Genomic DNA, 27,825 nt, shown 5'->3' with positions numbered 1-27,825 from the left:
TCCCCAAAATTGAAAGAACAGATGAGCACAGTTTCAGAAAACTGTAACAACATTAATAATTCATATTTTCATATTTCCAGACTGGGTCAAATTGACTGTAATGCATCATTACGTTCACACTGGGCTGTGAAGGGACTGCAGAGCTGAAAACAGTCTTGCCGGAGACTGACTCATCTGTCTGTAGAATTTGCTTGTAGCACCTGTGCCTGTGTGTTTTTTCTGTTCGACAGGGTCAACAAGATCAGGCAATCCCTTTGTCAAGCTTGAAAACAAGAGACTATATTTAGAATTCTCTTTGGGAGAATCCAGATAAAAAGCCGGCCATGAATCAAACTGTGCCTGCATAATGTAGACTGAAAAAGTTGGGTAGTAATGTGAGGCAAAGTAAAGTTGGGCTGGAATGATCCTGGAAAAGCATCCCAAGCATCTGCCCATTTAGTCAGGTCTGTCAAGGACCCCAGGGATAGCCATTTGTGATTCCTAATAAAACAAAAATGCATAAAAATGTGCAACTGACCATTTTCATAAGGAATAAGCTAAGCTAACAGGCTAGTTGACTACAGCAGAGGTATTGCTAGCTAAAATAAAATGAATGAGAAATGGGTAGCTTTGGTTAACAATCATTATGTAAACACCTATTGTGTATAATTAGTATATACATTATATATATATATATATATATATATATATATATATATATATATATATATATTAGGGGTGTAACGGTACGTGTATTCGTACCGGACTGTTTCGGTACAGGGCTTTCGGTACGGTGCACGTGTGTACCGAGTGACCAAATGCAATTTCCGTGTTTCCAAACAAACATATTAAGTGGCGGAAGTCTCCGCGTTCAGCGCAAATCCCGCCCTGCAGCTGATTCTAAGGCCGGTGACACACTGGCTGCGTGGCGTGAGCGTGGCGTTTCTGCTGCGTGTCAGTTGCGTAACGGCTGCTTTTTGTTATCTGTGTCCTTACACACCAGATTCATACGCGGCGCTGGCGCGCTGGTGATATTGTAGGTGACATAGAGGGAGACCGCCGACAGACCAGGATCTTGTCTTCAGGACAACAATATCTACACTTCATGTTGAGCATAAATATAAAGCCTACTGATAAAGGGCACCGTCAACAGTATTGACGGCAAAATAGACTATGTTTGACAGGTGCAATATGCCAGTGTGTCACCGGCCTAAGGTTTTCAAAAGGCATCACGCGAGTGTGAACATCACTACAACTAGGGAAAAAACGATTGTAATTCAAACGCAGGCCCTGTCGGCATTTAAACAGACCTTTGCTCTTAATTCCGATCGGTCCAACGCAAAACGAAATCTGAGCAGGTCTAAAAACTGAAACGATTGATGCTGCACTTTACACTATGGAAAAGTTGTGAAAAAGTGTAAACAAATTGTTAAAAAAAAGTTTATAGTAATAAACAACCTGCAGTTTAATGTTTGCATTTCTTTCCCTTACTGTACCTAAAGTGAACCGAACCGTGACTTTAAAACCGAGGTACGTACCGAACCGTGATTTTAGCGTACCGTTACACCCCTAATATATATTTAAACATTGAAATTGATCAACATTGATAATAATAGAAAATGTTTTTTGATCTCCAAATAAGCATTTTACAAAGATCTCTGAAGGATCACGTGACACTAAATATTCAGATTTGTCATCAAAATAGAAAACAGTTATTGTAAACAGGAATACAAGTTCACAGTATGACTGCTTTTAGTGTATCAAATAAATGCAGCTTTTGAATGTTATATATAGATAATTTACTCAACTCAAGTTGTTTCAAACTGGTTTGAATTTCTTTCAACTGTTGAACAAAAGAAGATATTTTGAAGAATGTTGGAAGCCAAATACTCTAGCTGACGGTAGCCATTGACTTCCATAGTATGGGAAAATAAATTAAAAAGTCAATGGATACCGTCAACTGTTAAGTTAACATTATTTAAAATGTTTTCTTTTGTGTTCAGAAGAAAAAAAAAAAAAGTGGAGGGTGATGACAGAATTTTCATTTCTCATCATGTGTCAAAATGTACAAACTCCATCCTCCAGCAGGAGGAGCTGTGGTTCCTGAACGAACTTCCTCTCACCTCTGTTTCTCCTGGCCTGCTGCACACTAAACATCCCTGTGCAAAACACCCCCAACTCTCTTACAAGCATCAACAGGGATGAATTTGTGTTAAATCTTCACACGCTAGTGTGTCCTGTTAGTGTCAGCTAGAAGATAATGTTAACTAATCTGTTGCATGGCTTCATAATGGAGATGATATGCTGTAAGTGTTTAATAATCTGCTCTAGGATGACAGCAAAAACACTCATAATCCTTTTTCACATTTTGTCATTTGTGTAGCTTAGCAAGACGATGGTGGTTTACATGTCATTTGAAGGAGTAAATTTTGCTTTCATTTCACAAAGCAGAGAGGATATTTCAAATATGATTAATTTATTCAAATCATTTTAATCCAGGCATATTGCTGAATTCCATTTTTTTTTTTTAAATGATAATCCTATCATCATTTACTCACCTTCATGTCATTCCAAACATGTATGACTTTCTTCTGCAGAACACAAAAGTGTAAGAAAGTCAGTGGGGTCTAAACAGCACTGGGACCCCACTGACATTCACTGTACACTGTGCTGGTGGAAAATTACCAGCACATTTTCCATTTATTTTACCAAGGTTTCCTTCAACCCTAAAACACCACACAATGAAAAAATCAATATGGAAAATTCCTTATTAACACAGTACACTATGCGTGTGTACTAAAGATATTTTTCATGTTCCAAGGAAGAAGTAAAGTCAAACAAGTCTGAAACGACATAAGGATGAATAAATGACAGTATTTTTATTTTAAGTGAACTATCCCTTTAAGACTAGCTTCTCTTTCCCTTTAGGGTCAAACGCTTTTGCAGAAACATCTGGTGTATCTCAAAGTAGCACTGTGGGGTGTTAAACACAACAACACATTTGATTATGCCACGCTAACACTTGCCTGTATTACATTTCCCGTAACAAGTGTTACACCACCAAAAGCTTTGTTTCCATATGGTCACATAGAACAAGCGTCCATTTGGGCTATACGGTATAAGACATCATCTGTACAGTCAGAGCAATAATCAGCCTTCTATGTTTGTGATGATGACACAATTCTGCCTGATCTCACACAGCCCACGAAACAGTTCATTAGTCAACATCTATTTATGATTCATGAAACCTCAGTTCTTCCACTTTAATAGCTATTACAATAATCGTTCTACCAAGATGCTCGATTTAGGGCTAATTATGATTATTACGATTAGATGGTTCTTAAAAATTTAATGGGGGAAATTTGGGAAGTTTACATGCTTATACAAGTGAAGGGAAGAAATAGCAATGGCAACGGCACAAATTTTACAGTTATCTCACTGTATAACAATTAATCATTTATAAAAAGTGGGTTACACTTTATTTTAAGGTGTCCTTGTTACAGTGTAATTATTCATTTAAGAACTGAGTAATATTAATTAACTACATTTACTACTATATGGTTATGATTACTTGCATGTAATTATGCATAATTAATTGTTATTATAATAGTGAGTACATGTAACGTGTAACAAGGACACCTTAAAATTAAGTGTTACCAAAACGTGCAACCAAATGTAAGCAAAAACCTAGTTTTAATCCTATAGTAAGTACATATTGTTAATAGAGTGCATTAATGCCGGCCCACTTTTTTAGTATTGTAAGTTTTGTAAGTATTTTAACTAACCAAATCTGAGATGAGTAAAACATTGCAAACTTTTATTTAAAGCAAAAAAAGTATTTGAAAATCGGACAAAAAGACGAAAGGAGAAGACTGTTTAAGACTTTAGTGAGGGAAAGAACTACAATCCCATGAACCACTGCGTATGACATCATCAAATGAAAAACAACAGAGAAATCTAAAACTATTCATTTGAAATAGTTGACTGTTTATGTCAAAAGTGTATTTTAAGATTATTTCTAATTATGCATATACAGTTAGATGCATGTACATAATCAACAACTTTAAACTCCAGTGGGAGTTGGAGGAGCTCAGCACTCATTTTGTGCAATTTGCTAGCTGTGACTCTCTTATTGGTGGAATTTCAAATTTTATTTACAGCATCATGGATAATGTAGTTTATTTATTTATTTATTTATTTATTTATTTTCTTTTTCTTATTTTTTTTTTAATTTTAATTCAAACAGCCAACAGTAGGATTGTCTTGGAAGGTTTTTACGTTATCTTTAAAAATCCATTTTCCTATGGAGAAAATAAATCATATTTATACTCCCGTAACCTGAATGTTGCACTCTGTTAATATTACTCACTACTTAAATGTATAATAACACTTTAGAAAAGACATCTTATATATATATATATATATATATATATATATATATATATATATATATATATATATATATATATATATATATACTCCTAAAAAAATTTGAAATTGATTTGGTAGCCTATGTGACCTCAGAATGCTCAGAATTAACCTTAGAATGTACCTTTTTTTGAGACCATGATGCACTTATTCAAGTAAACGCTATAAATGGAGCAAAATTATTCTAGATGCTGCAAATAAAAATTGAGTAAAATGTTGGATATACATATTTTTAATTCCATCTCTGACTGCGTTCTGCTTGGTGGCACCCAAAGTTAAACATTATGCATTCCAGTAGCCTGTCTGTGCATGCATAATTGATGATTGCTATGAGAAACTAGCAGTCTGGTTTGATAGGAAGACAGTGAATCAGACGCGGGTCTCATTGAAGACAGCTGGAAACCTGACATGAGCTCTAATGACTCGCATCAGGAGGTAAATGTGGCCATCTTTGAGAAAATGATTTGTGGAAAAAAAATAAAAAATACATCACTGGGATGAAATCTCAGCAAATTGCAAACACTGAGTACCTGTTAGCTATGTTTGCATAGCACAACTAGTGTCAGCCTCGAGCAGCACACCTCCCACAGTCTGTCTGCAGAGTGCACGCACAACCACTGCAAGCTCCAAACAGATTTCATTTGGTGGTCAAAGTGGGCGGTTCTTGGCTAAAATGAGCTGTAAAATTAGCATTTTAGCACTTCGAATGGGTTTTCAGCTAAATGCTTTAAATAGTGTCAGTGGTTAAAACAGATCAAGCTCAGGATGACCCTTCATGATTTTTAAAGCTTCTACTTGCCTGGAAAAAGTTGCTAATAAGTGGCTAAATAGGACTACAGAGGTTGACAGGGACATCAGAATTCATTATGCAAAACAGGAAAACACATCTGCATACTTACTACTCGCTTTCATAGCCTCATTGTGTTTATAATGAAGCTCTAGCAACAAAAAAAAAAAAAAAAAAGGAAGTCATGCAACTGTGGTGGAGTTCATTTTAAGATTTTTGTGATCGTAGGCTTCAAAATTCATTAAATTGGTCCACAACTTTAGTTTGCAACTTTATGTCAACCTTGATCCCAAAACCCCTTTTGTTGGTCTACATAAGGCGTATTGTTCCTGAACATTACAACCCCGTCGTTTATCAGTGTGCTGCACATTTTATGGAGGATAGCAGTGTGGCAAAATTGACACCCTCATCAATATTTACAGCTGAGCAGATGAAACTTGCAGTTATGGTAAAGGCTGTGTCATTTTCAGAGCACACTTTAAATGGTTCACCAATCACAACGCACTGGACTAACTAACCAATCAGAGCACAGTTCGTATTTCGGAAGGAGGGGTTTCATCGAAACAGGAACTAAACAGGGTGTTTGAGACACAATGTAATGTAAAATATGTGAAACATAATATTTTGGAGCAATCAAGCATGAAGAGGTATTCTAGTACACCCCAAAACCTAAATCAAGAATTTGTAAAATCCATAATAGGACCCCTTTAAAGTTGTGTTAATTTGTGAAGATTATCATTATGAAGAAAATGAATTAGAATCTTTAACTTTTGTTGGTCACAGAGCTTCTTTCCTGCAATAACCCAAAAGCCAATGGAAACATTTTTACTGGGTTTTTATGGAGGGAACCAGGGTGTCAGCCTAACAATACCTGATCAGTGTAGTGCTCTGTTGGACCAGACTTTAAACTGATAACCAAAAGTCTGGCAACACTATCAAAACTCCTTCATAAACATGGATTTTTTTAAGTCCCATCCCAATTTTTCCTCAGACATGTGGTTTTATTTTTCAATTCTTCAAAGTTCTTTCAAGTTTTTTTTTTGCTGTCTCTTTTACTCTGTCTTTGAGAGTGATGCGACAGTGCCCGTTGTTACAATTAGCTGTAGGCCAAATTAAAATACATTTATGTACAATTTATTATACAGACAATCCTTAAACAGTTATTTACAATGTTCAGGCATTCTAAACATGTAGATTAAATTAAGCTTGGCATGAAATCCTTCAAGCATAATCGAGCATTTGACAATCATAACAGAATTATTAGTATTTAAATACCAGCCCACAGGATCTATTGTTAATAAATAGCTAAGAGGTGTCACACGATCAAGTGCTATTGACAATATACAATAACAACACAACCTAGCATCACACATCTACAACCAGTCCGCTGTGCCTTCAGGACGTTCATTAAAAACGAAGGAGCGGGACCTTCTCCTGATCATAGTGGGTGGGCCTGCCTTCTTGGTCAGGGTCAAGTAGATATCGGAGGTGAGGAATCGTGGGTAGCAGTCTCTTTTCATTAAGCTGTAGATTTTACTTTGTGCTACATCAAAGCAGGACGTAGTGGGTTTCAGGATGTTCTTCTCAATAGTGGCCTTGGTTGAGTGGTCGATGTTGATCTGATGGGAAAGGAGCAAAACGTAAAACATGAGGATGTCAAAAAATTCAGTTTTCGAACACTATGATGAAATACAAGGTACATGAAGTTATGCAAGATAAAAATGTCGTAAGATAATTTTTGTGGGCCAACTAGGATTTCGCCATATCGCTGATCTGTGTTTTCTTCTGCTTTAGAAAAATCTTATGAGCAGGAGATTCTTAGTAGTAATATTAAAAGTACAATTTTATATATATATATATATATATATATATATATATATATATATATATATATATATATATATATATTACAATGGCCGAGACAGCTCAGCATGCTGCAACTTGCAAAACACATGCAAATTGAAAAAGAAAATCTGCAAATGAAGAAAACCTCTTCATCATTTTGACAACACAAGTGTTGCAAATCATCACAACACCTTCATATAACGAAACGCGCTGCAAATCCTCACAACACATGCATTAACGAAATGCGCTGAAAATCCTCACAACACATGCAATTAACAAATGCGCTGCAAATAGCTCTGACCACAATGGAAATGTTTCAAGGAGACCTCAAAAAGTGTCGGACCCGAATTGGATTTGTTTATCATACAGTGGCTACTTGTCAGTGGAGTTGTTGGTGAACAACACCATGATTCCTTTATCTTTTGGATATTATTAGCCTAAATAGGCTGAATAATTACATGATTAAATGTAAAAGGTTACTTAAGATGGCTAACTTTTATATTCTCAACTATAATTAAAATATAATTTCAAGGTTAAGGAAAATAAATGTGCAAGGCTCCATTAATTGTTTCTTAATGTGTATGTGCTGTGAGGATTTGCAGCGTTTCTTGTGTTGTGAAGTATTTGCAGCGCGTTTCATTATATGCATGTGTTGTGATGATTTGCAACACTTGTGTTGTCAAACAGATGAAGACGTTTTCTTCACTTGCTGATGTTTTTTCAATTTGCATTTGTTTTCTTAAGTTGCAGTGTGTTGAGCTGTCTCGGCCACCATAATATATATATATATATATATATATATATATATATATATATATATATATATATATATATATATATATATATATATATATATATAAAATGAATTAATTAATGACGATTTTTTTCTGTCATTTTATCAGTACAGTAACATTTCTGACTCCATAACCCTTAAGTCTCTGTATGCATGAATTGCATTTTAATAATTATGAATAAATTAATAGTTCTGCACAAACAAAGGAGTTTCATGCAATTCACCTATATACTGGAAAAACCAAATACAGAGACATTCTGAAATGTGTGTAGATTTTTAATTTACACTTTTCCCTCACACTGTTGTGTTGTAAGTATCATTTGGCAAATAAACTATATAATAAAATTAAATAAAAAACGATCAAACATTTTCATGAAATTAGGTTTTAAAAAAAGTTTTATTTGTTATTTACACACATCTTTTCTGTCCACAGCACTTGCTCTGACTCAATCTCCCTCTGTCCAGGCCACAGTGTCTGCTTAAAAAGCATTTCTCCAAAAGTATTACAGCAGAGTAACACATGTGTCTGTCTGTAGTTTTATGCAGGCACTGCTCCTCGTTTATGATTAAACAAGTTTTACAATTTTAAAGTTTTCCTTTACCAGCACTGATAAGATAAAGTTGACTTTGAGCGGTGCTACCTTCCATTCTTAGTTGTTTATTCGTTCTTACTTTGGTCAGACTAGAGTGAGTGGTCCCGCTGCCTCATTTTCACTTCTCAGTTTTTCACAGTCTATTTTCTCAGCTGTGTGGGTGGCTGAGGGGGAGTTTGCAGCCAAAAGCAGGAAAACCACACGGTCACATATCTGCCCCCAGTCATGTGGCCGGGGGCCGACAATGGCCTCTGCACAAACACAATGGCAGGTCTCTGATGGCGATGCAGCTCTGCACCACCACAGACATCATTTAACAGAGCCATGTTAGCTTTTAATGTGACTCCCACTGAGGTTAACCAAAGTGCAGCTTTGCTAACAGCAACGTAGCATCATTCCTCACCAGCAACAAGGTGCTTTCCGAAACAGCATGTGTTTATTTGTTGTGGGGGATGATTAACAGGTCGTAGTGGCGTAAAATAGATCTCTTAAAAATTAAAATTCTGAAAACGTGGAACCTGTGTTGGGGAAAGTTACTTTTAAACATAATGCATTATAATATTGCATTGCAACATAAAAAAGGGAACTAATTCTGTTAAGTTGTAACTTTTTTTTATGGAAGGTGTTAGTTTTACTTTTTTTGCTTTTTTATTTTTAATAACAAATACCTCAGATATTTTCTTGTAAATGTAAAAGTAATGTGTTGCTTGAAAAAAAGTAATCTGATTCTGTAACTCATTACTTGTAGTGTATTACAACGGCCTAAAGTTGCACGTTTTTGCTTAAAGCTTTGGAACTGAATAGCCTAAATGGCTAATTTCCTTGTTCAGTTCCTTGAATTGTGCAGATTTCAGTAACAGATTTCTGCCTGACTAGATCTTCCTTGTTCAAATTCACCCTGTTATATTTGCAACATTCTAGCTAAAGAAAATATAGGCAAAACGCAATAATTCTGGAATAACATTATGGATAACGTCATTTAGAATAATGTCATTTTATGTCATTTCACTTGTTTTTTGTTTTGTTTTTTGTTTTTAAGATCACCAAAAACCTTCAGTCACATATTGAATTATTGGCGTTACACATGGTTCTTCATAAAATCCCTTGAAGAATTTGACCAACAAGGCTTCAAACATGAATTGAGGAAATCTGCTTTACGGTGTCAAGCAGTCCAGAAGCAAATTTTGGAGCTAAGGATGGCATGGAGTGTCAGACTAAATCCAACAACGAGTAATAAAAGCAATTTTAGGATGACTGCAATTGAAATACATAAAATACATGAAATACATAGTAATATGATTAAATGTCTTATCACTTTTGACCAACAGGTGGCACTGTAATCAAATCGTTTTGGTGAGTTCTGTGTGATTTGGCAATGACACACACAAAATTTGGTGTTTATGTGCCAAAGCATTGCAGAGATACAGCCTCAAGTGAAATTTTGGCATCATTCCTCAAAATTCGTTGCTGTGGTATGCGAAAACGGTTTTGTCTATTAACATTTATTTGAAATGTAATTATAACTTTTGACCACAAGGTGGCACTGTCTGAAAACGGTTTTGAGTACTTTCAGGTCAAGGTCTCGACGGTACATACAAAGTTTTGTAATGGAACACCAATGCATTCATAAAATATTGCATTTTATATCATAATAATCTATTGTAGTCAATGGCAATTTCAATAGCCTACAGTCCCACCATATTTTATGTGTCCTTACAGTGTGCCCATATATGTGTGTCAAATTTGGTGAAAATATATAATTTTGTTTTGCTGTTATTGACCGTTTTATATATGTGAACAGAAAAAATGACTGATTGCCAACTTTATTTGCATTTACTTGCCACTTTCTATCAACATTTAGCAAATTTGGTGGGTTCGTGTAGATCGGAGTAACAGTGCTCGTTGGTAATCATGCTGATGACCCATATCAAGTTTCTTGACAATACATCAATGCATTCATAAAATATAGCATTTTGCTACAAAATTCTAAATGGCAAATGCCCAAAATGGGCAATATGCAAAAACGGGTTTTGGTTCGAATCTATATGCTACACTGAATCTAAAGAGACCACTGGTTTTTGGTCAAATTCAGAAGTTATAAACAAATATAGCCATTTTTCATATCTTCTGACCACTAGGTGGCACTGTGCTGAAAAACTGTAAGTAGCCTCAGGTCATGCTTGTAATAACACACACCAAGTTTGGTCTCAATACACCAAACCGTTTCGGTGATATAGCCTCACATCCATTTCTCCGCGCTATTCATCGAATTCGTTTATGCGTTATTCAAGAACGGTTTGACGAATTAACTTGAATTCCACAATTTTTTGCCAGCAAAAATTTCGTTGAGAATTAGACAAAGCGCCTAGGACTAGTTCGGAAAAGTAGGTTTTTCAAACATTTAAAATTAGAAAAAAAAAACTACGCCTTGCAATTTTTGAATTTTGAAGTTCATTCAACTCGACAGAATTTTCCTTCTGTGCCTTATGGTTCAAAAGATATTAGCATAAAGTTAAGTGAAACTAAAGAGTTTGAAGAGAGTTTAGAGAGTTTGAGTTAGAGACTCCAAATTTGCTATGGTGACTTTTCTCACTGTCCTCTATTAGTTTGCCACTAACATAACTTTCATAACTTTCACGCAAGTGGTTCTATGGCTTGCCATAGACTCAACAGCGGAAGAAGAAACGTAAGAAGAAGAAGAACAAGAACGCCAACGGTTACAATATGTGCCTACACACCTTTGGTGCTTGGCCCCCAATAATGGTAAATTGTTAATGTTTTACAGTAAAGTCATGGAAAAAAAACGTTTCCACCCTGTCGTTATGTTCAAAATGTAAATGTGCACATACCTCTTTGGGGGCTTCCTTGTCGATGAAAATGGCATGTATCTGTTTGGCTTTAGACTGCAGTTTGGTTGCAGACTCAGTGGTCTTAAAGTCTTCACAGGCTAACCAAAACTCAATGTTCTCCTCACTGAACTGAGTGCGTAGAAACTGTGTGAAAACTTCTACCCCATCTGAAACAAAATGATTTGATGATTATTTGCTAAATGTGAGTAAATTCAACTGGACAAAATAATTTGTGCAAGTATCTGTCAGTATTCTTCTTCATGTTGTTCCACATTTTTTTTTTTTTTTTTGCATTGGAATATCTATGCAATAGACTATTGCAGTTGTATGGTTAAAACATCTGAACATTTTCATACTAAACATTCCTATGGCAATATTTGGATCTTAAGCTCAATCCATCTAAACCATACAGACCAACAGAGCAAGGTTACACATTTCTACTCAAAGCTTTTAAACTGAATAGCCTGAAGTGGTTAATTTCTTTGTTCAGTTACTTGAATTATACAGATTTCAATAACAGAATTTCTGCCTCACTATATCTTCCTTCTTCAGATTCATCCTACAGTTGTTATATTTGCAACATACTGGCTAAAGAGTTACAGTTTTAATTAATCTTTGTTGATGTAAGTTAACTAATGTAACTAATGTAGGAAATTTGAACTAATTATCTTCAATTCATCATCTGCAATATATAACCAAAGGTGCACATCTTTATAATGTCCTGTTGGAGGGCACATAATACAGTAGCTGTTTGTGGCTATATTTATTATTATCTGATCTATACAAGTATGCTTGTAGACATTCCAGGTGGCACAAATCAAATAGTGTGCGTGCGTGCATGTGTGTGCGTGTGTGTTTTGAATCAAACTATTCATTGGATAGAATGACATGCAAACCAGAAAGTTCAGAGCCCTGTGTAGTCACAAGCAGGTTTCTGATCCTGTGGTCATGATGAGATGCACGATTCTACTTCAGCTCAATGAGAAGCATTCAGTATGTTAACTACGGTACACTGCTAAGACAAAGAGATCATACCTGAGTGACTCAGCAGCTCCTCAAAAGAATCACGCCATCTCAGAGCCACGTCTGGTGCAATGCTGTTCAAATCACATTCATCAGTAAATACTTTAAGAGTTGGAAAGGTGCTTCATGAATAAACGGCGACACTTTGACAATACTGCAGTTAAATGAATACACCACATTGTATTCATTAAATTACATTGTGAATCGATGTGTATACATGCTAAAGACTTACTGTTTAGTTTTAGCTGGTGGCTTCTTTTCAGGACTGACATTTTCATGCGATCCAGACTTTGCCAGAAGAAGACTGAGTCTACCTTTTTTATCCTTATTCCTGCAAAGAGATAAAGCAAAATCAATCAAATAGTCAGTCAGTCAGTATCAGTCTGATCTATCTATCTATCTATCTATCTATCTATCTATCTATCTATCTATCTATCTATCTATCTATCTATCTATCTATCTATCTATCTATCTATCTATCTATCTATCTATCTATCTATGGCATCATATTGCATTGTGCATTTACGTATACATATGCAATCATAAACTGCATGTATTACTCCCACCAGGCACCAAGCCAAAGATTCGTGACAGCTATAAGGGGAAGTGTTACCACAGTGCTAGCTATAGGTACTGAAGCACAAAAGTCAGGCTGATCAACAACAGCTATAAATAACAACATGGTAGTTATGGTGAAACACACAACAAATACAAAATATATTCTGCTTTTATATTAAACTCTCAATGTTTTACATGCATTTCTATTTACAGCAATAACTCTACTTTTGGTTCTCACTATATCATGTTTTCATCTTAACAAAGAAGGTTTCAGACATATCTCTGGTTCACCACTGAGATACGATCACAATTGTTCTTGATATAAGGTATTTTCATGAAAGAAGGTGCATAAGTCTAACATGTGAAGCAGACACATCAGCAGGTGTTCTCTACGTTCTCTTGTGTAGGACGATTTATTCTCTAGGCTTCTGTTCAATGAAGCGAATAAAAGGTTGCTTTACTATATCCCAAACTTCTTCGTGTTTGGTCACAACGATGAGCTCAAGAAATAAAGGAAGTCTTAAACAATGAAGAGAAAACTATCCAAACTTAGTTTCAGTGCACTTGCTAAAAGAATGTCCACAAACTCCAGAGGGCGAATGCACAAGACAACATCTCCCTCCCCCAACCAATGCTTTGAGTGATAATATGAGAAAAGTGATAAAACTGTACCTCAAGTGGGTGTCTTTCATTCTGCATGCGAGCAGCTCGTCCTCACTGAGCATTTTGAAATATGCTTCCTCCTTGGGGGCAGAGAAGTTAAACTGAGGAAACAGAAACACAAAAATCTTCATGCTCTTCCCTATTGTTGACACTCACACACCAAACACAGCAGGTTCTTAGTCTAATGCAAACTATTAAATACTGAAGCTCATATTTGTGTGTTAAGAGATCATTTCCCATACCTGTTAAGATGACTTCCTGTCAGGGAAACTACCCGCCGTTTACTGTAATATTTTACTGCCTGGGTTTTCTTGCTGTAGGACATCCATCTCCTGGCAACGTTTACATGTTTTTACATTTATTTTCAGGCAATATGTTTAAGTCAAGTTTTACTTAACGTCCTACTTCCTTCTAAGCGACAACAGGATGGTGGGTTGTCAGCATGTGGCCAGAGGTTTCTGAAGTACTCAGAGGGAGGTCTGAAGACCCTGTGAGGACTATGTTAGGTTTTTCAACTAGTCAGCAGTTGAAACTTACTAAAACACTGTATTGTTCAACCATTCTTTTGTTATTATTATTATTATTATTATTATTATTATTTAATTACTAAAATGCCATGTGGTGTAATTATGAAGTCTTGATCATATCAAATATGATTTTTAATGAATACTTTAACATTGCATAACCCAGAAAAACTACGGAGTCCCGCACATGACATATATATATATATATATATATTTTTTTTTATAGTAATAAATAGATATTTTTTTATAAATAAATAATGAAGGTCTGCAAGGTCTTCTCTGTGACGTAAAAAAAAAAAAAACTTTTTAATTTTTAAAAACAAAATAAATATTACTGTATATTATATGATATAATATATGATATGATATAATATAATACATTTTCAGTTTTTTGGTCATTTTTTAATTACAACCCATAAAAAAACAAAAAAAAAAACAACAACAAAAACATAATAGAACAATTATGTAAGTCTGTTTCCATTTTAATTAGTTTATAAATAAATTTTCAAGATTTTCGAGAGGTCTTCTGAAGACTTCAGAACAAGCTGAAACTAATCCTATACCAAAAAAAGGGTCGAGCAAGATGCACACTATTTACCTACTGTGGCTGTTGCCTCTGCAGAGACATTATAATGATGGACAAATTAGTTTCGGCACAATAAATGACAGGAGGGAATAGAAATGTCCTCAGACAAAGACAAGGGTGACATCTTCATTTAATCAACAGCCGTAGAGGCTCACAGACAAAACCACACAATCCTCAGAGTGTCTTTTTGAGAGCATGATCTCAAGTGCATCATTTAAAGGATTTGGGCAGCGGTTAGTACAACTCTTCAATTTGCATACTCAGACATCAACCATTCACACATTTGATGAATTAAGCACTCTTTACTTGCTGACAAATGGAACAGTTTCTGCCATCAGTTACTTCTTGGCCAGGCCAGCTCATTCATCGAAATAAACATCAAGAATATTCAAATATAACATTTCTGAAATAGAACAGCTCACAAATATGTTTTAAAATTGAAAAATATTTTGTTTAAATGCAGGATAAAAGCACTAAACCAATAAATTAAATGCCAATAGTTATGCCTGTGTATTATAAAATGTTCTTCAAAGAGCGAGAAAATAAATATTTATTTAATACTTAAAATGTCAACCAATATTTTTATATATAATTATTTTCATATATATGTTTTTTTTTTTTTTTACATTTGGGACTCGAAAAATACATTTACATTGAAAATATATTAAAAATGGACAAAAATATAGGAGGAAAGATATTTTTTTTTATTTATTTAAAAATATATTCTAACATCTATATTAACATATATATTTAAATATAATAATATTTTGACCTTCCATTTAAAAAATATATGGCTTTATAGAAAACATAATTTTTAATTATTGCAATCTAAACTATTTTTTTTATAACCTGATTCAATCTCAATTTTTTATCATGAAAAATAAATAAATAAATCATACGCTATGCAAATGTTTCTCTTTTATGTCAAATATTAAACAATACACTGCTATTGACCCAGTCCGATCTTCCCGTTGTAGATACTAAGAGCATCCATTACCATTTAACAGCTTTTCATGAGGAACTGAGAAACAATTCGTTTTAAGCTGTGAATGACAAGTGACACCTTAAACTGTGGAAAAGATTGCAACATTTGTGTTCACAGTTCAGAGAACATCTTCTCTGCTTGCATAAGCACTTTTGGGGGCTTGATTGTTTAGGTTATGAGCAATTTTAATCTGTCAATGAGTATTATCATAAGTCATGTGTTTTTATTATGAAGTAGTAGCTTGAGAATACTTTTTACTTTTACTCAAGCTTGAATCATTTGTCATAACCATCAGATTCTCATAAGCACTTGACAAAAAAGGGAAATGCAAGACAGACAGAAATTGAAAGTGAAATGTGGAGATGAGAAGAGCTACTTCCTGTCTTTAACGCCGGCAAAAACACAAGTACTGATAACAACAAAAGGCATTTGACACCTGATTTGCACTTAAACTCCAGTGAGTTAAAGTTTTGGAGTTTCAGGATTTCGCATAATTTAGAAGTGGATAGAGAATGCCTTTCAAATTCCAATTCACTTCCTGAATTGAATCTGAATTCAGCCAGCAAAACTATGCATTCATTCCAATTTAAATGTAAAGATGTATGCTTAGAATGGGTTAAATTCTAAACAATTAGTGGTTATAATTGCTATTTCATGGAGTTTAACTTAGAGATATACTGTTTTTATCCTTTATAACCATTATAGTGCAAATCTTTGTCCAATCTCCATAAAAGTTTGGATGCTTGTTTTGAATCATGTGACGCATGAATGGACTTTTGTAGAGTTTTGTAGAGTTTTAAGTTTTCTTTGAGGATTTATAGGCCTTCGGGTACAGTAATTAAAGATGTCCATGTGTTAACGAGTGTCCAGAAAATTGTGCTGCAGTGGTTTGATCGAAATTAAAAACCTAGAATTATTTTGCAAAAATGAGTTTTTAATAGAATTGTGAATATTGAATGAACCTTTTTTTGTGATGAACTTTTTTATTGTCTTTAATTCAACAAAACAACATAAATTCAAACAAACAAAACATGGAAGTGGAAGCAACAGACACATCCATATTTTTACAATCTGAAGAAGAAGAAAAAAATTTTTTATGATTATTTCTTTGTATAGTCCAAAATTAAAAACATTGGCATGCAATGAAACTATGGACTCTCTCTTTTCTAGAATTTTAGATATGGTTGCCCCTTTACACCTAGATTAAGAAAAACAGTCTGACACCATGGTATAATGCGCACACTTGCACCCTAAAGAGAGCAGTCCAGAAAATGGAGAGCAGGTCGAGGAAAACAAAACTAGAGGTATCTCGTATTGCTTGGCAGGAAAGTAGCCTATCATATACAAATGCATTAAAAACTGATTACTTTTGATCGCTTTTAGAAGAAAACAAACATAACCCAAAATCACAGCATTAATGACTTTATGAACTACTTTACTTCTAAAATTGATACTATTAGAGATAAAATTGTCTCAATCGCATCAGACAGTGCACGATATATCCCCTGAGGAACAGTTCCACTCATTCTCTACGGAATGAGGAAGAATTGTATAAACTTGTTAAATCATCTATACCAACAACATGTATGTTAGACCCTATACCATCTAAGCTCCTAAAAGAGGTGCTTCCAGAAGTCTTAGATCCTCTTCTGACTATTATTAATTCCTCATTGTCATTAGGATATGTCCCCAAAACCTTCAAACTACTTGTTATTAAGCCTCTCATCAAAAAAAAAAAAAAAAAAAAAAAAAAAAAAACACAACCTGACCCCAAAGAAAAATGGTATCTGTGAGGATTTTTCAGTCAGGATTTAGACTGTATCATAGTACTGAGACTGCTGTCCTTAGAGCAACAAATGACCTGCTCTTATCATCTGATCGTGGTTGTATCTCTCTATTAGTGCTATTGGATCTTAGTGCTGCGTTTGACACAATTGACCACAACATTCTTTTGCATAGACTAGAACACTTTGTTGGCATTAATGGAAGTGCATTAGCATGGTTTAAATCATACTTATATGACCGCCATCAGTTCGTAGCAGTAAATGAAGAGGTAACATATTGATCACAAGTACAGTATGGAGTATCTCAAGGCTCAGTACTAGGGACGCTACTCTTCACGCTTTACATGTTATCCTTGGGAGATATCATCAGGAAACATGGTGTTAGCTTTCACTGTTATGCTGTTATGCTACTCAGCTCTATATTTCTTCATGGCCAGGCGAAACATACCAATTTGAAAAACTAACGGAATGCATAGCCTATATAAGAAACTGGATGATGAGTAATCTCTTAATGCTAAATTCTGAAAAAAAAATAATAATAAAAAATAAAAAGGTGTTGACTATAGGGCCTAAAAACTCTGCATTTAATAACCTAGAATGCTGTCTAAGACTTGATGGCAGCTCTGTCAATTCTTCATCATCAGTTAAGAACCTAGGTGTGCTACTTGATGGCAATCTGTCCTTAGAAAGCCACGTTTCTAACATTTGAAAAACTGCATTTTTCCATCTCAAAAATATATCTAACTTACTGCCTATGCTCTCAATGTGAAATGCAGAAATGTTAATCCATGCATTTATGACTTCAAGGTTAGATTATTGTAATGCTTTATTGGGTGGTTGTTCTGCACGCTTGGCAAACAAATTACAGCTAGTCCAAAATTCAGCAGCTAGAGTTCTTACTATAACCAGGAAGTAATACCATATTAGCCCGGTCCTGTCCACACTGCACTGGCTCCCTATCAAACATCGTATAGATTTTAAAATCTTGCTTATTACTTATAAAGCCCTGAATGGTTTAGCACCTCAGTATTTGAAAGAGCTCCTTTTACATTATAATCCTCTATGTCTGTTGCGTTCTCAAAACTCAGTCAAATTGATAATACCTAGAATATCAAAATCAGCTGTGGGCGACAGATCCTTTTCCTATTTGGAGACTAAACTCTGGAATAACCTACCGAACATTGTTCGGGAGGCAGACAGACTCTTGCAGTTTAAATCTAGATTAAAGACCCATCTCTTAACCCCTTACTAGTAACCCCCCTTTTTTGGCATGGAGACCGAAATTACATACCCAAAATAAAATGGTTTCTGCTCATGATTCTTTCTGACTAGATACATAATCAACCTTTGTTCACAAAGCTGACACTTTAAAGTTTACTGTTCAGGAATCAGAATCACTCAGACTGTTATGATAATAGAGATATATAAGCTCAAACATAAAAACAAAAATAAAAATATTAAAAACATGTTTTAAATGTATTTAAAAAAATGTTGATGTAGGAAATGAGTTTGAAAACAAAGTGTAGCTAAGGCCACAAGTCTTCCAAGACTTCATAAAAAATTTCATAATCGAATCTGTAAAACTGTGAATTTTATGAAATATTTTCTAAGGCCATGTCATGTGTGTTTTTAGAGAAGGCTAATCAGATTGATTTATGGCCCTTGTCATCTCTGTAAGATCTCACATGTAAACTTTCCTGTGCTCTTTGTGTATGTTTCACTGTTGAAAACTGCCCGAATCATGATTGTATTGTTCTCACCAAACGGTTCTTTCACACCTCCGCCAAGTATGACACATTATCCGCATTATTCTTTTATCATTATTCTTTTGTTTTTATTCCACCTTTATTAGCCTTGATTGTGGTTTTTCAGGCTTTACAAAGCAACAAAGCAGCGATCTCACTTCAGTCTCTCTTTGCATTTAGCCCTTATTTATCAAAAGTCTTACTATAAAAATACAACAAAACATTTTCTTACGACCTTACGTGAATTATTGAGACAAAAATGCATTATGAAGAAGAAAAGCACCTGCTATTAGTAGCATTGGTGCTAACGTTAGCATCAAGCTACATCTGACAATTTATGAAATTATTAGTACACTTTTACTCAAAACTCACTTTAAACCCCGATCGAGTGTTTATAATAACTTCCTTTAGCGATCAGGGGTGGAATTTGGTCGTTTACTGTTGTAAAAATATGTTATTTGTAGCCTTTTTCATCGCTGCACAAGTTAGCATTTCCGATGTACATTTTCGATTTTTTTTATAAAAACGCCCCAGATCTCAAGAAATTCTCATACCAAGCTTTACTATCGTAATCGCGGGTTTATTATTCGGATATTTTGTGTGTACAGAGGTGTTTCAGTGTTGTTTTGGCCAGATAACTACCAGGAAGTGTGCAGGAAGCATGTGACACGATGGGGCGGTGTCCAGATATGAAACTCTAAGATTGATGTTTGAAAGACCCAATCAGAGTCTGAGTCACACACCGCACGAGCTGTGACTACTGCACGCACACAGAGATCGCTGGGAGAGGCTGTTTATCATCTGATCGCGTAAATCCGTGGAAAATGAATAGAAATGACGATTCTGTCTGAAGAAATATTAAGTAAACATCAGTAAATATATCCATATATCTCCGCAGATATGCATCTTTGGTCTGTAAATCCTTATTGACGCTGTTCAGTGAGTCTATGTGAACACAAATAAACCGCTCTTGACGTGACTGAATATGAGTGAGTTGTGAATTTCTATTCAAAATGTGGCATAATACGGATTTATTATTTTGCACTCCTGACATAAATCACTAAATATCTGTCACTGCAACAATGTTTTATCAAAATATTGGTCAAATATCGAAGCTTGAGTCTTTAAACTTTCCATTGATGCACAGTTTGTCCAGATGAAGTAAGACAGTGATGTTTAATGTGCTGTGAAAGTGAAACAATAATAAACTGGGGCCGTCAGCGATGTTTGCACGCAAATAACCTGGTTTACCCATAACACACTAATTATGCTTCTAATATCAAAATCCGTTAAATAATTTTTAGGCTGCATTAATTAGGTAAACCGGAACAGGGAACACTTCCCATAACACCTGATGTACTTGCTACATCATTATAAGAATGGCATCTATGCTAATATTAGTCTGTTTCTCTCTCATTCTGAGGTCACCGTAGCCAGCAGATCCAGTCTGTTTTCAGATCAGAGGGTCATTGCAGTCACCCGGATCCACTACGTATCCAGACCAGATGGTAGATCAGCACCTAGAAAGGACCTCTACATCCCTGAAAGACAGCGGAGACCAGGACAACTAGAGCCCCAGATACAGATCCCCTGTAAAGACCTTGTCTCAGATGACCCCCAGGACAAGACCACAGGAAACAGATGATTCTTCTGCACAATCTGACTTTGCTGCAGCCTGGAATTGAACTCCTGGTTTCGTCTGGTCAGAGGAAACCGCCCCCCCAACTGAGCCTGGTTTCTCCCAAGGTTTTTTTCTCCATTCTGTCACCGATGGAGTTTCGGTTCCTTGCCGCTGTCGCCTCTGGCTTGCTTCGTTGGGGTCACTTCATCTACAGCGATATCATTGACTTGATTGCAAATTAAAACAGACACTATTTCAACTGAACAGAGATGACATAACTGAATTCAATGATGAACTGCCTTTAACTATCATTTTGCATTATTGAGACACTGTTTTCCAAATGAATGTTGTTCAGTGCTTTGGCGCAATGTATTTTGTTTAAAGCACTATATAAATAAAGGTGACTTGACTTGTCTTACTAGGTTTAGCCTTGTTGATTCGTGCTGTTGTACATTCACAATTCACTATTTTAAGGAGACTTTGAATCCAAAATGTTTTTGCACACGTGCGTAGTAATCCAATTTTATTATCGCCTTCTTTGCAGCTGTAAAACCAGCAAACAATATTCACTTCTTTAATTTAACTTATACAGGAGTTAGATCTTCATTGAGAAGACATAAACATGTGCTGAGTCCCAATTCGCATACTATCCATCCTAAATAGTATGCGAAACTAGAATTAGTATGTCCCAAATCGTAGTATGTTGAAAAGAGTATTCCAAAGATACCTGGAAGGTCTACTATTTCCGGTTAGAATTCAAAGTGCAGATCAATGCACACTCTAAGTGCTAATATTGCCCACCACCCATTGTGTGCGGGAGGGAGGAGTTTTGCAATGTGATTGCGGTGATGTAAACATGGCAGCCGGATGCAGCAGCGGAGATGCTGTAAGAATTTTAAGTGTAAGAATTCAAATGCTTAACCCTAATTAAAGTTATATTTTATTTCGTTACACACATTGCACATGAACGTCAGAACCAGCCGCCTCACAAACGACCTGCGTTTGGTTGGACCTGCTTCTTCACTCCTCAACTTGGTAGAAGAGCACATTGTAAAATGTATTGTGAAAAAAAACGATGAGAAACACAGATGGGAATAGTAAATAAAATTTTATTGGACATAAAGAGTGAATGAAATGTTAACAGTTGTGGTGTGCGTAACTAGGCAACCACGTTGTCGTTCACGTTGCTTGACGTCATCGAAGTATGTCCCAGAACGTGCATACTCTTTTGCTACACACTCAAAAGTATGTACTTTTTCCTCACAAAAAAAGTACATACTTTTAGGTCGTAGTATAAGTAGGCGAATTGGGACTCAGCGATGGATTAGACATGTAATCCAGTTGTAGTAAAAAGGATAAAACAGAATTCATATGTCAATAGGTTGACAACAATTGGACATTCCCAAAATGTGGAGAAAAGTACCTGATGATACCGTGTTATGTATATTGTATGATATGATATGTATATTGTGTGGATGTGTGAAACACCATGCAATTACAGAGGCATAAAACTTGTTAGTGCCAAATAGGGGCCTATTTCTTTCAAAATTCTTGCAGACCTTTAGGGCCATGAGTTGAACATGCCCACAGAGTTTCGTTCTGATCGACCTCAAATTCATTGGATCATGGTGGTCATGTTTTTTTTTTAGATATGCGAATGTCCTCACTTGTGAAACTTTGGACAAAGGCACTGCATACCAAGTCAATTGGACTAATGGTTATAGATGTTTATATATATATATATATATATATATATATATATATATATATATTATAGCGCCACCAAGTAGCCAAGCGCTGCAGTTTTTTTATTTGTCCATAGACAAGTTTGGTGATTATATCTCATTTTGTAAATCAAAACTGCCAACATGCTTGTTTTAAGTTATTGTTGTTAGCAATGTAAGTTATTATTATTATAATTTTATTATTTGTTGCATTTTTTTAGGTTTAAATCTGTTTTGTGCTAATTGTCAGTATCAGAACAAACAATAATAATAGCACTGGAATTCAATCCTGAATTAAATTAAAATGTGTTTAATTTTAATTCTCAGTATTAATGGAAGTTAATCAGCATAATGATATTAAATTGGGATTATTATTGCTATTATTATTATCATTATTATTATTATTATTATTATTAATAATAATAATACTAATAATAATAATAATAATAATAATAATAATAATAATAATATCAGTTTACTTTTTGCGCTTGCAATTTTGAATTACATTTTTTTTTCAGTTCAATTTCTGTGTGATGCAGCAGTTCAGTGAACTAAAGACTCATGAACTGACTGGAAGCTGATTCTTAAATTCTGAATATTAGATCTTGAGGAGATCTGAGCAGACTGTTCTCTTGCCACGGACAAGACTTTGATCACTGATGTGGTAAAACTATCCAGTACATCCAAATTTCATTCCAGTACTAAAAGAGCTTGTTCCACAGCGGATCACTTTTATTCCTCCAAGGGCAGAAGTGGCTTCATAACGAATGGTTAATGGCCTGCATTTAAAAGGACCCTCATGTGGTAGAGTCTGGCCCTCTGCTCTCATCTATCCAAGTAGCACTATAGCAACTTCCTACTGTCTCCTTTCCCTGCAACTACCTTTTCATCATGCGTTTGTTTTAGCATTCTCTTTCTGCCCATCACACATGCTGATTGAAGGCAAACAGGGCTGTCAGAAGGGCATGTGTTCGACCGAGGGAATTCAAGCCCTGACTTGATTTACATTCATGAGTCATCAGCTGCTTTAAATATTATTTGCCATTCATTATTCTGAAACAACATATGCTTTTTACATATTTGTGTGAATTTTCAGTTCATTACAATTTCAAAGGAAAGCTGAAGGTAAAGCAGAATGTAAACTGAATTCATGTTCACCATATCTTTATAAAAATGTCCTGTAGTGGTAAAAATGATGTTATGATATATAATATAGCACTAAATGATTACCATGTTTATGCATTATGGTATTTACATGGTACTTCCAAGGATGACTCAATGTGAAAAAAAAAAAAAAAACACCAATATAGTAGTCTTAAGTTATTTGATGCAGTAGACAGCAAAAACCTAAAAAAAGCTCCTTCATTCAAGTGTGTAAAATACATATCATCAGATATTATCACATCCGACTTTGAAAAAGAAATAATTTGTTATATGAAATAATATTTGTGTTATGATCCTCTGTGCACTGATGAGAAAGCCAGTGACTTTCAGTAAATTCATTTCCCTAGCAGTTCAAAATAACCCCAGACACCTGCTTAACAACAACATAAAAGACAGTCAGCTTCCTGACGTCACTTCCTTACCAACACACTTGACAGATCTGGATACAAAAATTACTCATTAGACAGGATGCAGGGTTTTTTCTCACAGAAAGCTGTGAAGAAATTAGAGATGCATGGTACATGCCAGCAAGCCATTACCAATAACATATGAGAAGTTTTTTTTTTTTTTCAGGGATATGACACCTGAAGAAAACACCTTTTTACTAATTTACTGGAACAGTTCAAATTTTTGACACATATGGGCAAGCTTTATCAATGGTACCAGCTGATGCCATCAATACATGTATATGTTTAGCAATGACCCTGGTGTCTCAGAGACTCAGTGGCCTCCAGTGATACACTGCTGCTGTGCATTGAAACATACAAACAATAATCTACAGCATGGTGCAAAGCTAATGGATAGTTCATCCAAAAATGTTTCATTTTTTTTCATGTCATTTACTGCCCTTGAGAGGTAAAATTGCAGACGTTAAGAAACAATATTTCTTCTGAGAATTCTATATTAATATATCTTTTTTATAAAAGCATATATTTGATATGTATGGGTAACTCATAAAGGTTTTATCTAAAACAACACGAGGATGAATACATGATGACAGATTACCTGTGATCACAAAATGTCTCTAATATTTAAACACATTTATATTTAGAAAAATAAAACACACACACACAAAATCCTTTATAAAATGACCTGAGGTTTATGAGTTGGTTTCAATTTCCTGCTGTTTTTTTCTTTTGTTCGTTTTTTTTTTCTTGGTCCACACAGTGTACTTTAGGTTAAACCAACATGTTCTCTCTCTCTCTCTCTCTCTCTCTCTCTCTCTCTCTCTCTCTCTCACACACACACACACACACACACACATTTGTGTTTGTGAAAAGTGTGTTCATCCCATAGGCGTTTTTATACAAACTGAATATTCTATCGGCCTTCACCAACCCTACACCTAAACCTAACCCTCACAGAAAACGTTCTCAAAAAAAAAAAAAAAAAAAAAAAAACTCATTCTGTATGATTTATAACCGTTTTGAAAAATGGGGACATGGGTTATGTCCTCATAAGTCACCCTCTCCTTGTAATACCTGTGTCATACCCATGTCATTATACAAAGTTGTGTCCTGATATGTCACAAAAAACAAGAGCACACACACACACACACACACACACACACACACACACACAAACACAATCTCTGTGTGTCTGACTGTGTTCCAGATGAACTAAATTATGCCACTTATTTAGGGGTGTGTGATATTGACAAAAATTATATCATTTTATTTTATTATTTATTAAAAAATATATATATATAAATGATAATGAATATTTTGATGAGTATGCTTTTGTCCTAGTTTAGGCTTGTCATGTATAAATAAATATGACACTTAAACCCCCAGTAGGTGGCGACAAGTGCCTGTGATTCATTAAAACATTCAATCCTTCAATCAAATGATTCATTCAATATGACTGATTCAATTAGAATCTTTATGAATAGATAACTGAATAATTGGCTCACTTGGTTTGATCAAAAACTAATTAATGCAGGAATGAGACACTGCAGTATTGCTCTGAGATGCACAGCTCAGCTTTGCTCTGAACTATTTCATTTGCAAGACAGGGAAAAAGTCAAAATGTGACTAAAATTGAACTCACTCAATTAACTTCTTGCCTATTGAACTGCTGTATAAAATTAATTTAACATATGCAATCACACTCATGCTGATTTTTATGTGATATTAAAGGTACAATTAGTAAGATATTCGCAGTAAATTATCCAAAAACCACTAGGCTAGTGTTATATATTTTTTCCTGCTGATTACTAACAATATTTCTAATGTTTTCAAATACTTCGTAAATCATGAGAAAATTCCCATTCGCTGCACAGTGACACGGGGCAGTGCAGTCGCCTGTCAGTGACGTTAGTTACACTTTGTGACTGCCTTTACTGATGTAGAAACCACATGACAACAGTGTCGTGGACAAATGCGGAAGTAGCTTCGTGACAAACTTCAACTAGAAAGAGATGCCGATCTTGCTTGTGTTTTACTCGACAGGTGAGTTGTTTTGATTCATATATTTACAGAAAACATAAACGATCTACAAGATTAGTATTATGGGGCATATATGCCAAATGCGGGGCATCGCGTCTCTAGACCCACGTGAGGACATGTCTGATCCATAGTCTGATCGCGTCTTTGCATTGACTTTGTGTGTAATCTACTTGCGCAAATCGTTGAACTCGTGTTAAATCCATGATTTATGTTTCCGTCTGATCGATGGCCGTCAGTGGTTGGGTAGAAGACAACAAATCCCATCATTCCATGCTCCTTCTTAACTTCATCAAACCACACGATTGTTATTGTTTTGGTAGGGTGACCTCTAGTGGCAGGTCCTACAACCTGTGCCTTTAACTATAGCAACTTAACTATATCTTAACTAGCTGTATCATATAAAGATTAAAAAAAAAAAAAAAAAAAAAAAAAAAAAAAAGCGTGTTTTTCATTACTTGAATTATAGAGGCATTCTAACAGCATTCTGTTAGGCTTCATATAATGAATGCTTTGGACTCTCTCTCTCTTTTTGCAAAGTCTCTGACATACTTGATAATGTCAGGTAGCATGAATAAGAACAGGGTCATAGTTTCTGAATGAACGCTTCCCTCGTCTGTCTCACACATACAGCACAATGACAGTATGTCAGGGCAATGTTTTTAAACTCTAATCAAGGAAATATCATACCTTATGTGGTCTTCTTTTTAAAGAATGTCAGAAGAAGTGCTTGAAACATTTTGCGTGAAAAACGTTGATGTGCTCTGACTGGCCAATCACCACTATTTGTTTGATAAATTATTATATTTAGAGAATATTAATATTTAATGTGCACGATATGGTGGTCATACAGGTGGGATACCTTTTGTAAAAAATAAAACATTCAACAAGACCAGCATTTGTGGTTAAAAAGTATTACAAAAATATTTTATTTTATTTTATTTAAAGAAAATGATGATTGTTCCACTAGATAAGGCACTTATTCCTCGGCTGGGCTCGTGTAGATCCCTTTGAAGCTGCAATGAAACTGCAGCTGGCCACCACTGGAGTCCATTATATTGAGAATAATCCTGGAATGTTTTCCTTAAAACCCTCAGTTTCTTTGTGAGTGAAAAAAGAAAGACATGAACATCTTGGATGACACGGGTGGAGTAAATTATACAACAGATTTGCTGCCCACTACAGGAAGATCTGACACATGATTGTCAGTCTAATGATGCTGATCAAGGAGTGATGGTTGGACAGCATCTTCCTCCATTGAGAGTCCATTGAAATATATTTAATTATATTAAAGCAAATATTCAATTACATTATAATGGCTTATGATATTTGATTATGTTATGATAGTATAATTTAACAGTCCCCAGTTCTTTTTCACATGGTTTTTCCAAGTGTGAAATTAGCTTACTGTGCACCTGAGCAAAGAGGGGAAATTTCGAATTGCATTCCTCTAGGGTCATGCATCAGCCAAGCAACTTTGACTGAGATGACCTTGAATGCTAACAGATAGCTTGTCCAGGCATTATACTCCTCCTTGATTTTGACAGGTCACGTGACCCTTAAAGCTAAAGCAAACCATTTTCTAATTTGGTGACCTTTATACTGTGAAAGCATAAATATTTTCAAAAAAATTAAACTGAAATGTTACAAATATAGCTTAATAATAACTTCTACAACTTTCCCCCCCCTACTTTACAAACATAAAACGGGTGGCTAATGCTATACTGAAG

The 27,825-nt window shown here is 35.1% G+C and overlaps 1 protein-coding gene across 2 annotated transcripts; it reads right to left on the bottom strand.

Annotated features, from left to right (window-relative positions):
• Positions 1–6,306: 6,306 nt before the first annotated feature.
• Positions 6,307–13,981, bottom strand: LOC113038566 (regulator of G-protein signaling 18). 2 transcript variants are annotated; one of them, XM_026196087.1, is made up of 6 exons: positions 13,761–13,981; positions 13,528–13,619; positions 12,530–12,628; positions 12,310–12,371; positions 11,275–11,441; positions 6,307–6,813 (listed from the first exon to the last, which is right to left on the bottom strand). In XM_026196087.1, the coding sequence occupies exons 2-6, from the start codon at positions 13,578–13,580 to the stop codon at positions 6,568–6,570; spliced, it is 627 nt and encodes a 208-aa protein (XP_026051872.1). In that variant the 5' UTR covers positions 13,581–13,619; positions 13,761–13,981; the 3' UTR covers positions 6,307–6,567. The 2 variants fall into 2 exon arrangements, with proteins under 2 accessions (XP_026051872.1, XP_026051864.1); XM_026196079.1 differs by lacking the exon at positions 13,761–13,981 and having other exon boundaries at positions 13,528–13,702.
• Positions 13,982–27,825: the final 13,844 nt, after the last annotated feature.

Source organism: Carassius auratus, chromosome 2 (assembly GCF_003368295.1).
Source record: "Carassius auratus strain Wakin chromosome 2, ASM336829v1, whole genome shotgun sequence".
Classification (NCBI taxonomy): domain Eukaryota; kingdom Metazoa; phylum Chordata; class Actinopteri; order Cypriniformes; family Cyprinidae; genus Carassius; species Carassius auratus.
Note: the sequence above shows the minus strand (reverse complement) of the source record. Positions and strands in the feature narration are given on the sequence as shown.

Excerpts from the sequence above, each read along its gene's own strand:
- LOC113038566 (XM_026196079.1), bottom strand. The coding sequence starts at position 13,649 with ATGAAGATTTTTGTGTTTCTGTTTCCTCAGTTTAACTTCTCTGCCCCC. Across the intron at positions 12,372-12,529 it reads CCACCAGCTAAAACTAAACA|CATTGCACCAGACGTGGCTC; the intron begins GTAAGTCTTTAG and ends TGATTTGAACAG. Across the intron at positions 6,814-11,274 it reads ACAAGGAAGCCCCCAAAGAG|ATCAACATCGACCACTCAAC; the intron begins GTATGTGCACAT and ends CTTTCCCATCAG.